The following is a 12,814-nucleotide window of genomic DNA, read 5'->3' as shown; positions in this document are numbered from 1 at the left end:
GTTGTAGATGGACACACTGATACTTTTATTCATTTATCTATTTTTAATGTGGTGCTGAGAATCAAACCCAGGGCCTCATGTGTGCCAGGCAAGTGCTTTACCACTGAGCCACAACCCCAGCCCAGGGCATCCATGTTTATCTTGAGTTGTGTGAGTCCCTTAATTAAAGTTGCCAATTTGGAGAGAAGGGGTGACTGAGGAGCTGATCCCCACGCAAGAGATTTCAAAGATGACGAGTCCTGATTCCGATTTTTCCCATCAACCTAGGATGGAAAATTCCAGAAGTTTGAAAAGAAAAAAAAAAAATGTTTCTCCCAGCTGAAGGCAATGGTTGGTAGGCAGCAGAACAAATAATCAGGTTCAATTCTCTTTTGGAAGCAGGCAGAGCATAAATGAGAAATCACCAAATATTCCCCAGCCCCGAATTTTTAAGATGGGAACATAAAAATTCTTTTGCAGACATTTTTATGATTCTGCTTTTACAATTCAGGATGCAATGTGGAGAGAGAGCCCGGGGAGGAATGGGGGGAGGGAGGTGACCCCCTGGAGCACAAGGGTCCCCTTCTGCAGCCTGGTGAAGGTCAGATCAAGGTCTTCGTGTCCGAGGCAATAAACGAGGGCTAAATGGCTCACCGCAGTAACCTCCAGGTGGTTGATTTTAAAAGTCACAGTTGCCATTATAAGTTGCTCAGAGAACAGTGCCGTGAAATTAGAGGCCATTTCAAAAGGTCTTGACCAAGACCTTTATTTAAGGTTTACTTTGTATCTTTGTTCTCAGAGGCATGAGTGGGAGGGAGATGAACTTTTAGCCATAGATTAAGATCGGTCCCGACTTCCTGATATCTCCAAGGTTACCAGAGAAAATCCTCTGGGCAACCTTTGAAATTAAGATACTCTCATTAGAGTGGAAAAGTGGGGTTTTTATCTCACCGGAAGGTAAGAAATGGATTTATGAATGTGTTAGAAGCTGTTTCAGATTTATGATTCTAGAATTCTTCCCAGAACATGAGGGTTTTTGGGTTTTTTTTTTTTTTTTTTTTTCCCAATCTCTGAATCAGAAATTGGTATATACCAATCCCAATGGAGCAAGGCAGCAGACAAGCATTAGCTATGTTGAGAATTATTTCTGAGAGGAAAGTGAGTTAACCACAGGTTTGGCAAACTGAACTGTTTTCTGTTTGTTTGTGTTTTCCCAAAGACCTAGACACCTAATCTGACTGGAACTAATTTTTGCACTGACTAATACAGTAACTATCAGCTATATGTGCTTATTTAAATTAATAGTAAACAAATCTAAATCTAAATTAATCCCCATTGTGTTAGCTTTCTGTCACTGTGACAAAATGCCTGAGATAATTGACTTATAAGGAGGAAAGGTTTATTTTGTCTCATGGTTTCAAAGTTTTCGCTCCATGGTTGCTTGGCCCTGTTGCTTTGGGGACCAAGCAGCATAGTATATCATGATAGGAGCACATGACAGAAGAAACTGCTCACCTCATGGCAGCCAGAAAGCAAAGAGAGAGGAAGGGACCAGTTCCCTCAGCACCACCTCCCAATAGTGCCACAGGCTGGAAACCAAACCCGTAACACATGGGCCTTTGGGAGATATTTCAGATCCAAATTTTAGCACTCAGTCAAATTAGTCCCATTTCAATGGCAACCACACATGTGGCAATGGAAATGCTATTAAACAGTGCAGATAGAGAATATTTCCAGGGACTAGGGATGTAGCTTAGTGGTAGAGCATTTGCTTAGCTTTGATCCCCACCATGTTAATAAAAGAGTCAAGAATATTGTCACTGCTGAAAGTCCTGCTGGGCCGTGCCCGTCTAGCAGATTTAACATGTCCTCCTGTACCCCTCCTTTCTCTTTTTTTTTCCATCTTGATGAAGTGAAACAGTGTCTGTTTGGATCCCCTTCCCTTTTCTGCAGAGGATGGAATTTTCACCGTGACCCCAGACACAAAGAACAAGGTCTACCTGAGGACCCCCAACTGGGAGCGGGGCCTGCCAGCCCTCTCCTCCTTGTCCTGGAACATCAGTGTGCCCCGTGATCAGGTGGCCTGCCTGACCTTCTTCAAGGAGCGCATCGGCGTGGTCTGCCAGACGGGGTGGGCGCTCATGATCATCCAGGAGCAGAGGTCGCAACCAGAGGAGATCTTCAACCTGGAGGAGGTCATGCTCCCCAAGCCAAGCTTCCACTACCACAACTTCTGGGTCAACATCTCCAACTGCAGCCCTGTGAGCGGCAAGCAGCTGGACCTGCTCTTCTGGGTGACTCTCACCCCAAAGACCCTGGGTAAGAACTTCCATAGTCTTTCAGAGATGGTAGTGAACAGGGAAAAAAAAAAAAAAAAAAACGGCATCTGAAGAGCTAGGAATAAGCCTGGGAGATAAGTCAGAAAACAGAGAGAGAGTCCTGGTTGTCCTTGTATCAGTCAGTTGTTGCATTGATAATGCTGCGTAACAAACCACCCAAGAAGTTAGCAGCTTAAAACAGCCCTTTATTACTGCTCATGCATTGGCTGAGTGATTCTGGTCTGAGCTGGGCTTATTGGGCTCACGCATTCATGCAGATGAAAGTTGGTTAGAGGATTTTGTTGATCTTAGCTGGGCACTTTCATACATAAAGGGTTTAGCCAAGCTATCTGACACAACTAGGCTTACCTGAGCCTTCTTCAGGTGGTCTGTTATCCTCCAGCTGGACCTGTTCTCTTGACAGAGGTAGAAAGATCCACAAGAGAATGGCAGAAGCATGCACAGTCTCTTGATGCTGGAATTGGGAACTTTTTTTTTAGAGAGAGAGGGTCTCACTGAGTTGCTTAACGCCCCGCCATTGCTGAGGCTGGCTTTGAACTCGCAGTCCTCCTGTCTCGGCCTCCTCCCGAGCCACTAGGATAACAGGCGTGCCCACCGCGCCCGGCTGGAATTGGGAACTTTGCGCTATCCCTTCTAGCACATTCGTGGGGTCTGCCTAGATTTTCTCAGCCGAACTTCCACAGTTCTGTTCTCTTCATCTCTTTCTCACATGGGGGACGTCTCTGCCTCCTGTGATCTTCTTTATCTGTAAAGTAGGTGATTACTATATCATAAAAGTATCATGGGGATCCAGTGTCAGGGATTAAAAATGTGACATAGATACGCAATACCGCTATTTTTTTTTTTTTTTTTTTTTTTATTTCATCCCAGTGAAACTTTGGGCTCCATGAACGGCCCCAGTAGCAGGCCTTAGAGCAGGGTGGAGAATTTGCCTCTGTGACTCCAGGAAGTGCCTACGTGGCAGGGTGATCTGCAGTGGGACCGTGTGTTCCCCTTATGGCCAGAGTGCCACAGAGTGTTGGAGCCTGAAGGACCATGGAGGCTGCTTTCCTGAACCTCTTCCCTTTCTGGAGGCCCGAGGGATTGGATATCCCCCCCGAAGGTCACACGGCTGCTTAGCAGCAAGAGGACTAATGGGAACCAAAGCCAGAGTGACAGCTTCTCCCGGTCCTCAGTTTATCGCCTGGGTTCTCCTCCTCTCCTCCACTGATTTTCTCTCATTTCTTTTCCTGTTTCCTCTGAAGCGCGTCTTCTGTCTTCTTGGCTCTTGGATTTACTTTCTCTTTCCTCCACTCGGCTGTAGAAAAGGTCAGTACAGATGAGAGAGACCTCTCCTCACCCTTCACCCTTGACGCTTGACTCCCTGCTTTCTCTCCCAACTCTGCTCTTCCCTCCTCCAAGACAGACTGGTGACTGGGGGAACCCACCTGGTGGCAGGCCAGGAATACCCTCTGGAGTCGATCTGGTAGGTCTCCCCAGTTGTTCCCACTTGTCTGTTGCTACATCCAAGCCACCCCAAAATGTCATGGCTTAGGCCTTAACCATTTTGTTGGTCCACAATTTCTGGGTCAAGAATCTTGGCAGGACACAGCAGGATGGTTCTCTGCACTCCAGGGCATCTGGGTCCCTGGCTAGACGCCTTGAACAGCTGAAGGTTGACCGGGATGGAGACATGTCTGGGACCTTGGTTCTCACTTTGGTTTCCCCCCGCCCCCCATGGAGTCTCCACGTGGCTAGCTTGAGCTTCCTCATAGCATGGTGGTTTCAGCACAGGCAGACTTCTAACATGGTAGCTGCCTTCCGCTCACAGAAAAAGTGCCAGCTGGGCAAGGCATATAGCTTGGCGGTAGAGTACTTACCTAATATGTGCAAGCCACTGGGTTCCATCCCCAGCACTACAAAACAAGGTGCAAGCTGATAGTCTTCTTAAGGATCGAGGCCAGAAATGACCCAGCCACCTTCTATTGCCTACCCCAAACTCAGGAGAAAGGAAGTACACTCCCTGTAATGTGAGCAGTATGTGGGTACAGAAGGGGAGGGCCTGGAGGTAGCCAAGCCTGGAGTCCACCCGGGTTCATCATTTCGCTGACCACCCCGTCTCATCTGTGTCCTCGTGTCTCTGCCCACAGACCTGACTGCTGTCATCATCGCTGTGGTGGCAGGTGGGGCCTTGCTCCTGTTGGCCCTCGGACTCATCATTTGCTTCGTGAAAAGGAAGTAAGTGGAATCCCTCCAGCTGCCTGGCTGACTTGATGTCTCCTCCGTCACGCAGCCTAGATATAGTGTTAATTATTGGCTTTGTTTTCTTGTTTTTCCTTCCTCTCCCACAAAGATCCGTGTTGAATAATATTGCTAGGTCTGAGTTATGGTTTGGCGGGTGGGAGGAGATCCTATCCTAGGAGGGGATAAAGGAAAAAGAAAAGCAACACTCTGTGACTTTCTGGCCGCAGCTTCTAGCTGCCTGGGCACAAGAGCCCTGTGAGTCATTCTCTTGTTTGCTCATTAAACTGATCCACACAGGGGACCTTGGCAGGAAGGTGCTCAGTAGGCCCTGCCAGGCCAGACCAGGCCTCTGGAACTGCACGTTCTCTCTCCCCTAGAGGAACACGCACACATGTTGCCCCTGCTTATTCTCCTGCAGTTTATTAAACAGACTGTCTGCTTTGAGCTTGTTTGTTAGACTCCAGACAAGCACCAAAAGAGCATCTCTAGGGGTGAGAGGAAGACCCATCAACCTCCTCCATCCCACCTTCCACCCCCTCAGGAGGACAGCTTCTGTTGCATGAAAGGAAAATGACCTTTTTTTAGACAGAGTCCATGCTTTGCCGCAGATTTTACAAATTCTGCTCATATTTCTGATTAAAACCATGCAGAAGAAGAGACATCTGCTTTCCGTAGCATGTTTTGACCTTCCAAAAAAAAAAAAAAAAAAGCCAACAACAACAAAAATGGTTTGAAATTAACCATGACTCTGAGCAAACCAACTGAAATTCCTCATCTGCAAGGAGATTGTCTAGAAATGTTCCCACTGATGAGGAAGTCCTGGCTCTTTGCAGGTCCTAGAGAGGCCTCTTGTCCATGAAATGTGGCTGTAGGAAGGACTTCTCTTAATGAAACGTCATGTTACTTTTCCTCTTAGGAGACTCTCTTGTCCAGGGCACACAGAATGTCCCACCCAGTGAGAAAAGCCTGGTGTGAAGACTGAGCCCCAGCTTCTCACCAGGAGGGACCTGGGCAGGGGCGGGGGTCCAGCCTTGCCTCCATCTCGAAACTGCTCCACTTTGGGCCTGAGGATCACTAGCCCTGGCCTTGCCAAGGTCCTTGTCGGTGTGAAGCCGTGTGTTGACAGGTTTATATAGGCCCATGCATCTCCAGGTTGGTGTAGCTAGGGTGAACAGATTCTGCAACACGAACCAGCAGAGACAGCACCATCCAATTTACTCACTGAGCAGGTATTTCCTGAGGGTCTCCTAAGCACTAGGACCCACGCATGATGCTGAGGATAAAAGCAGGAGCAAGATGCAGTCTCTTCTACTGTCCAGGGGGTAGAGGAACAAAAGAGGCAGGTGAATACACAGGCAGGCTCGGGATGCAGGAGAGCTTTGGAGAGAGAGGTCAAGCAAGGCACGGTGGGAGTGTGAAGGAGGGACATCCATTAGAGACCTCAGGCAGGAAGCCTAGGAGCCCATCCTCTTGGCCAGAAACTCCACATAACAAGCTAACAGTTCTAGATTTATTTTTATCTCAGGTTGCTGATCCACAATTAGTGAACTGCCAGCCCCATGCATTATGTGGTCCATTATGCTAATGGAGCTAATGTCCTCCATTCGAATCGCTGGTCAGCTAACAAGTCAGCCTTCCCTGCTATTTGGCTCACAGAGACGGAAAGCGAAGCTTTTGTTTTCCAAGGCAGAGAGTGCTAATGTCCAGCCACGTCCAAGTACCAGAGAACATTACACTCCAAATGTTAATGGCGTTATTGTGGAACTCTGGCACGTGGCCCAAATTCTGTCTTCGTTTTGGCTCTTATCCTCTCTAGGAGGTTACCGTCGCAGGAACCTCTGCGGATGCTAAGCTCTTCTGTCCCCAACGTGAGCAGAAAATTAGCTCCACCCTTCCCTCCTGAGTCTCCTCTATGACCACCTGGAATCTAGGTGGTCAGAGCTTTGACCCATGTGAGAGAAAGATGAAATGTTATTATGTGGTGTTCCTATGTACTTAACTCTTACAGGAAAGTAGTAAGAGTTCTAGAAGGTTGGCCCCAGGTGTGCAGAGCCAGATGGGGTTTAGAAGAGCTGGGACACCATTTGTTTCTAGTAAGAAAGAGAGGGAGACATTGCCAGGTGTTCACACCATTGGATACCAGGTAATCCGTCAAAGATGATTGGAGGGGTTGAGGGTGTGACTCAGTGATAGAGCATGTGCTTAGCATGCACGAGGCCCTGGGCTCCATCCCCAGTTCTGGGGAGATGAAAGCCAATTTGAGCACAAATAGTGTTAAAGATGTCCCCTCTAAACCCTCTCCACCGACTGTGATCTCTCAGTTTCCACCTTAAAAGCCTGAGACAACAGGTCATTTTCAAATGTTCACTGGAGAACACTGACTTCCATTCTCACATGCTAAGAGTTTCAGGGGCTCCAGGGAGACTTGGTCAGAACTCTGAAGACTCTAAGCTCCCACAGGGGTTTAGAAATGCGGTACATCTAAGATTTTTTTTTTTTTTTTCCTGACTTCCATCTTGTTCTCTTTCCACAAATAGGAAAAAGAAAAACAAAGGCCCTGCTGTGGGCATCTACAATGGCAATGTCAACACCCAGGTGCCGAGGCAGCTGAAGAAGTTTCATAAAGGAAGAAAGGACAATGACTCCCATGTGTACGCAGTCATCGATGACACCATGGTGTATGGACATCTGCTGCAGGATTCCAATGGGTCCTTCCTCCAGCCAGAGGTGGATACCTACCGGCCCTTCCAGGGCCCCATGGGGGACTGCCCTCCCTCCCCACCCCCCATATGCTCCAGGACCCCAACTGCAAAGTTGACCACAGAGGAGCTGCCCCCTTGCATCTCTCCTGAGTCTGAGAGTGAACCCTACACCTTCTCCCATCCCAACAAGGTGGAGGTAGGCAACGGGGACACAGACATTCCCTTGCTGGATACCCAGGAGCCAGTAAAGCCAGCAGAGTAACTTTAGGTCCTTTCCAAAGACTTTGCTGAGATGCACAAAGCAAGGCACTGAGGCATCCCTACAGTGTTCCTGCCCAGAACTCCTAGAGAAGCGTATGGAAGAAGAGCAGGATTTCCTGACCACCACTGTCAGATTTCCCAGTGGACTCATTCCAGTGGTGAGATGTAGAAAAGGAGGGATACAGTCACCCTACAGTGTTGTAGGGTAGTCCATAAAGAGACGTGAGTCACCCCACCCGATAGAGGGGTCGCCACAAGCCTGGATTTGGAGTGATAAACGGAGTCTTGCCCACTTCATGGTGACAATTCTGATTCCTAGGAGCCCACCTGAGGTCCTGGCTCTCATTAGAGTCCCCTGGATGAAAAGGACACTGTGCCTTATTATTATTTATGTGGTGTTCCTATGTATTTAAGTGGTCAGATGTATCACCACACAGTTCTTTTCACCTGATATAATATTGACTTGTGCCAACTGGTTCCTATGGCCGGGCTTTGACTTCTACCAACCACTAGATAAACATGTGCTTGTCCCCTGTTGAGGTGAGATAATTTGCAGTCTGTCCCACCAGAAAAGGGTATGTGTGGGAGCTGCAGGGACACCCACCTGCTTGAGTAAGAGACTCCCTGATTCTCTCCAGCTGTGTAGAGTCATCCCACTGCAGAAATTTAGCTTGTGTTCTTTTGTCTTTTACTCCTAGAGAGAAATTTCTTTGAGTTGCCATGTGTGGCTCTCCCAGCTGCAGCAAGACTCTGACATTTAAACAAAAATGTAGAGAATGCTTTCCTCCTCCAAAAATGTTTAAATGCATACCAGAGAGTAGCCACCTGGGTTAGTTTCTGTTGCTACTGCAACACATTATTATTTGGTGGCTTAAAAGCAACGCAAATATAATGTCTTACCATCTAGAGATCAGAATTCCCAAATGGTTCTCTTTGGGCCAAATTCCTGGCATAGACTCTAGAATTCATTTCCTTAGCTCTGGTGCCTGGTCAGGTCTTTCTCACACAGCATCACTGGTCACTGACTGCCCTACTTCCCTCTTCTACTCCTGAATCCAGGATGCTCTCCCCACCTCAAGATCCTTACCATCGGGCTGGGGATATAGCTGAGTTGGTAGAGTGCTTGCCTCGCATGCACAAGGCCCTGGGTTCAATCCCCAGCACCACAGGAAAAGAAAAAAAAAAAAGATCTTTACAGTCCACAGTGGAAAAGTCCCTCCTATCATGTAAGGCACACATCCACGGGTAGGGATTGGGACCCTGCTGGTAGGGTGCCATTAATCTGCCTGTCTCACCTTCCTGCCACTGACACCCACAGAGAAACTACAAAATGATCCAGCTCACCGGGTGTTTTGTTTAGCCTGCCGTCTTTGTAAAGAATTTGTTACTGATGTTTAAAACTCCAAAATGTTGCATGAAAATCCAGAGCAGAAGATCTGTCCACACTGAGCTCACACTCCACCCAGTGATTGGCTGGACACGGTGGTTGGTAGAACGGTGCTCCCACAGAAATGCCGTTCCTGTAATGGAAAGACCCGGACCCTTGTCTCTTCCCCAGTGAGAAGCTAGACCACAAGCCTGGCCTGTGTTTCAGGAAAGTGCTTCCTCCTAGTGTGTCTCCTTCCTGTATGCAAATCACCAGCCCCATTCCCGTGAACCTTTGCCAGCGGGGCTCTGCTCTAACCTGGGAGAAGAGCGCAGTGCAAAGTTCAGTACTTCCTGCAAAGAATAAAGGTGACTCTCGTGGTGTTCCTCACCCTGGAAGTGCACCACCTTTCCTGGTCAGGTGGCCCCAGTGGAAGGGCGTTTGACAGTCACCTAGATGGTGTGTGCTCCACCCACTTGACCTCTTTCCAGAAGGAAGATAATTTATTTCTCTGATCATACCCTATCCTTTCTGAAAGGCTGGCTCTGCCCATCTCCTTTCAGACTCCACCCCAGATGCTGGGGGGTTGGCCATACATACTATTATCGCAAGGTCCCCTTATGGTCATTTGCTTTTTTTTTTTTTTTTTTTTGGATCCCAGGGATTGAACTCAGGGGCACTTAACCACTGAGCCACATCCCCAGCCCTTTTTTGTATTTTTTTTAAGAGACAGTGTTGCTGAGTTGCGTAGAGCCTCACTCAGTTGCTGAGGCTGGCTTTGAACTCTCAATCCTCCTTCCTCAGACTCCCGAGCCACTGGGATTACAGGCATGTGCCACCGTGCCCAGTGGGCTACATTTGCTTTTAAGGGAAGGCTCAAGACTCTGGGCTGAGTTGCTGGCCCCCTGATCCTGCAGATGGATGAGTCTTCCCTGAACTCAGGCTCAGTGAAGGGGCCCAGCCTGAGCATGTGGCTCTTTAAGGCCCAGACCCCACTTATGTACAATATTTCCAGGACTCTGGAGAGACCAGTCAAATGTCATGTTGATTTTTGCTGTGTGCCAGCATCATGCCCTTCCACCCTAGATCCGCAGATGCCCAGGCAGCCTGTATGCCCTTCTGCTTCATCTGTGAGCAAGGCTGGCTCACACAGGATTGATCTTCAGTGCTGCGGACACTGCATGGGAGGGAAAGTTCTCCAAGAGGAGTCAAGAGGGCAAGCCTAAGTCCAGACCTCAGGAGAGGTTAGGGGATGGTTTGTGTGGATCTGCAAAAGCTTAACTGGAAATAACTTATTTAATGTAGATACTTTTTACGTCGCATTTTATTCATTTCCTATGCTTTTTTAAAATAAACAAATGTACAAAACAAATGAGTATTGGGTTGTTTAAATGCTCTGACTATTCGCTCTCTGGCTCGGTAGAGGCCCCCAGTTTCCCAGTTGTTTCTTTTCACAGGCTTCGCAGGGGCCAGCAGCTTCTGGCTTCATTCTTACCCCAGGGCTTATTGTACAGGGAACTGGGCTTTGGGATGCAGTGTATGAAGCAGATGTTTTTGAGCTGAAATAAAAATGATAGTCTTGGGCTGGGGACGTGGCTCAGTGGCAGAGCACTTGCCTGGCATGAGTGAATCCCTGGGTTCCATCCCCAGCACCATTAAAAAAAAAAAAAAATATATATATATATATATATATAGTCTTAGAATCTGGCTGTCGCCCATTTCCAAGTCTCTGTATGCAGGGAGAAGGAATGGAAGCTCTCAACAACTCAAGAGCCACAGCTCATTCTGTTCTGTTCTTGTTAAGTCAGCAGCCCCTCTGTGGGCCACTCCCACTAGCTGACCCTGCAGAGGCCCGGGGCTGCCCTCCCCACTCGCCCAGCTGCAAGTCATCACCAGCCACCAGTATGGAAGTACAGGAAGGGGCAAGAGAAGGAAGTGCCAGAGGAGCCCCCATGGACTTGGAGAGGGGACCCAAGCACACTGGCTTGAACACATCAAGGAGATCAGACGTTGCTGCCTAGACAACCATCCCAAAATTTAGCGAGCCATCTCATCTTTTGCTCTCAGATCTGTAATTTGATTGAGCCTCAATGGGGACTGCTTATCTGTGCTCCGTGGGACCTTAGCTGGGGCGGCACAACCAGAATCCTCTTTGGAGATGGCTTTTACGTACCTGGCAAATTCATGCAGGTCATTAGCTGGGAGCTTTGACTCGGGGACACTTGGGTCACTCCACAGGGCTTTGGGAGCTTCTTCATCACATGGTGGCTGGTTTCCAAGAGTGTTTCCAGAGTCAGAAAGTGGGAAGTGCTGGTCTCTCAAGGTCTGAGCCTGGCATCACTTCTACTCTGTTTGATGGTGTGCCCATCACAGAGCCCACCCAGACTTAAGGGGAAGAAACAAAGGCCCCCACACATACATCTCAGTGGGAGAGGTGTCAAAGGATTTTTGGCTGCAGTGGGGCAGGGAGATGGAGTGTCCTGTCCTTGAATGGCACGGACCCAACATCTGGTCTACACCCCACCCATCTGCTGGACTATGGCACCTCCAGTGTACAACCCAGCCCTCCCCACCCCCTCTTCCAACCCACCCAGGACCTCAGAGCTGAATCCCAGTGGGGCTCAAAACCCTCAGGCTGTGTCAAGGTTCTCCTGCCTGCAGCCCTCTATGTGCCATTACCCTGGACAGCTTGTGGCAAAAGCTACCATCCTTCTCCCTGCCCACTGACTGGGAATCCTACCAGTGCTTCAGACCGTGCCAAAGAACTCACTTCCTCCAGGAAGCCCTCCAGCCCCACCAAGCTGTACCTCTAAATCCCAATCATCTTTCTGATTCATAATTCTGCATTTAGCCACGTCAGGTTTATAGCTAACACGCTTGTACTTGCCTGTCTTTTTACCTAAGAAGTATGTACGTTTCCCAGATGCAGGGGCCCATGTCTTGTACGTTATTCATCTGCCTCATACCACCTCGCACAGTGGGTGCCCTAGAAATAACATCTGTTACATTTACTAACCCAAATACACTCCTTGCGCTTAAAGCAGGGACTTCAGGAAGGTGTTATTCTAGGGCATCCTGAGGAGGGGGGAAGGAGGTTGATGTCAGGTTTTGCAAACCTTATTTCACCTCTGATAATCCCAGGTACAAAGTTCATCTCCAGTTTACTACTGAGAAATGAAGGCCCAGCAAGGTGGATTTACCTGCCCAAGGTCACAAACCAGCAGAAGGCTGGACAGCAATAGCTCGGTGGCTCGCCAGCGCCCTCTGCTGCTAGACTGGACTTGAGCTGAGAGAGGCTCAAGCAAAGGGATGCCGGGAGTCTGGTGGACCTCAGAGCTCCCCCAGAGGGTTTTTGTCTCCCCTGTCTCCATTCCTTCCTCCAAGAGGCCATAAATTTGGGAGGAGAGAGCAAGCCTGCTTCCCACTACAAGCCCCCTCTGGCAGCTCCTCCCCCATGGCAGGCCCACTCAAAGTTCTGGGGTTCCAGCCACAGGGTAAAGCATCAGCACCCCAGGCCACTGCCAGACCTGCCTCTTCCACCCTCGCCCCTGCCCTTCAGCCTGCACCTCTCACAGACTCCTGCTCCCCAGGAAAGAGGGGAGTCCCATTTAAACCCAGGTGGCTTTGGGAATGTGTCAAAGTGGTGCCACATCAAGGCGGCCAAGAACAAAGAGGCATGGAACTCAAGTCTCCACCCGGCTGGTTCCCTCACCTGCCTCTGGCCTCCTAGGAACCTTTCACAGGTGCGGTGAGTTTCAGGGGTGAGCCAGCACTGCCTCTTCCCCACCCTGTGACGAATGAGGGGACAGCAGGGAGCTGCGCTATGAACCGTCAAAGCCCAGACAACAACACACCAGGAAAACATTAGCTGTGAGTATCCCACAGGATTCCAGAGAAAGGACAGAGAGAGAACTGATGTCAGGGAGGAGCCCCAGCCTCACCCT

The 12,814-nt window shown here is 49.1% G+C and overlaps 1 protein-coding gene across 1 annotated transcript in view; it reads left to right on the top strand.

The window, feature by feature from the left end:
* Cdcp1 (CUB domain containing protein 1) overlaps positions 1 to 7,505 on the top strand; it is a 45,952-nt gene extending 38,447 nt beyond the window's left edge. Inside the window, exons 7-9 of the mRNA XM_076856616.2 lie at positions 1,933 to 2,298; positions 4,448 to 4,535; positions 7,079 to 7,505. Coding sequence (XP_076712731.2) covers positions 1,933 to 2,298; positions 4,448 to 4,535; positions 7,079 to 7,505 — 881 coding nt within the window. The remainder of the gene's footprint in view (positions 1 to 1,932; positions 2,299 to 4,447; positions 4,536 to 7,078) is intronic.
* Positions 7,506 to 12,814: the final 5,309 nt, after the last annotated feature.

The sequence above is a fragment of the Callospermophilus lateralis genome, chromosome 1 (assembly GCF_048772815.1).
Source record: "Callospermophilus lateralis isolate mCalLat2 chromosome 1, mCalLat2.hap1, whole genome shotgun sequence".
Lineage (NCBI taxonomy): Eukaryota > Metazoa > Chordata > Mammalia > Rodentia > Sciuridae > Callospermophilus > Callospermophilus lateralis.
This window is presented reverse-complemented; position numbering and strand designations above follow the sequence as displayed.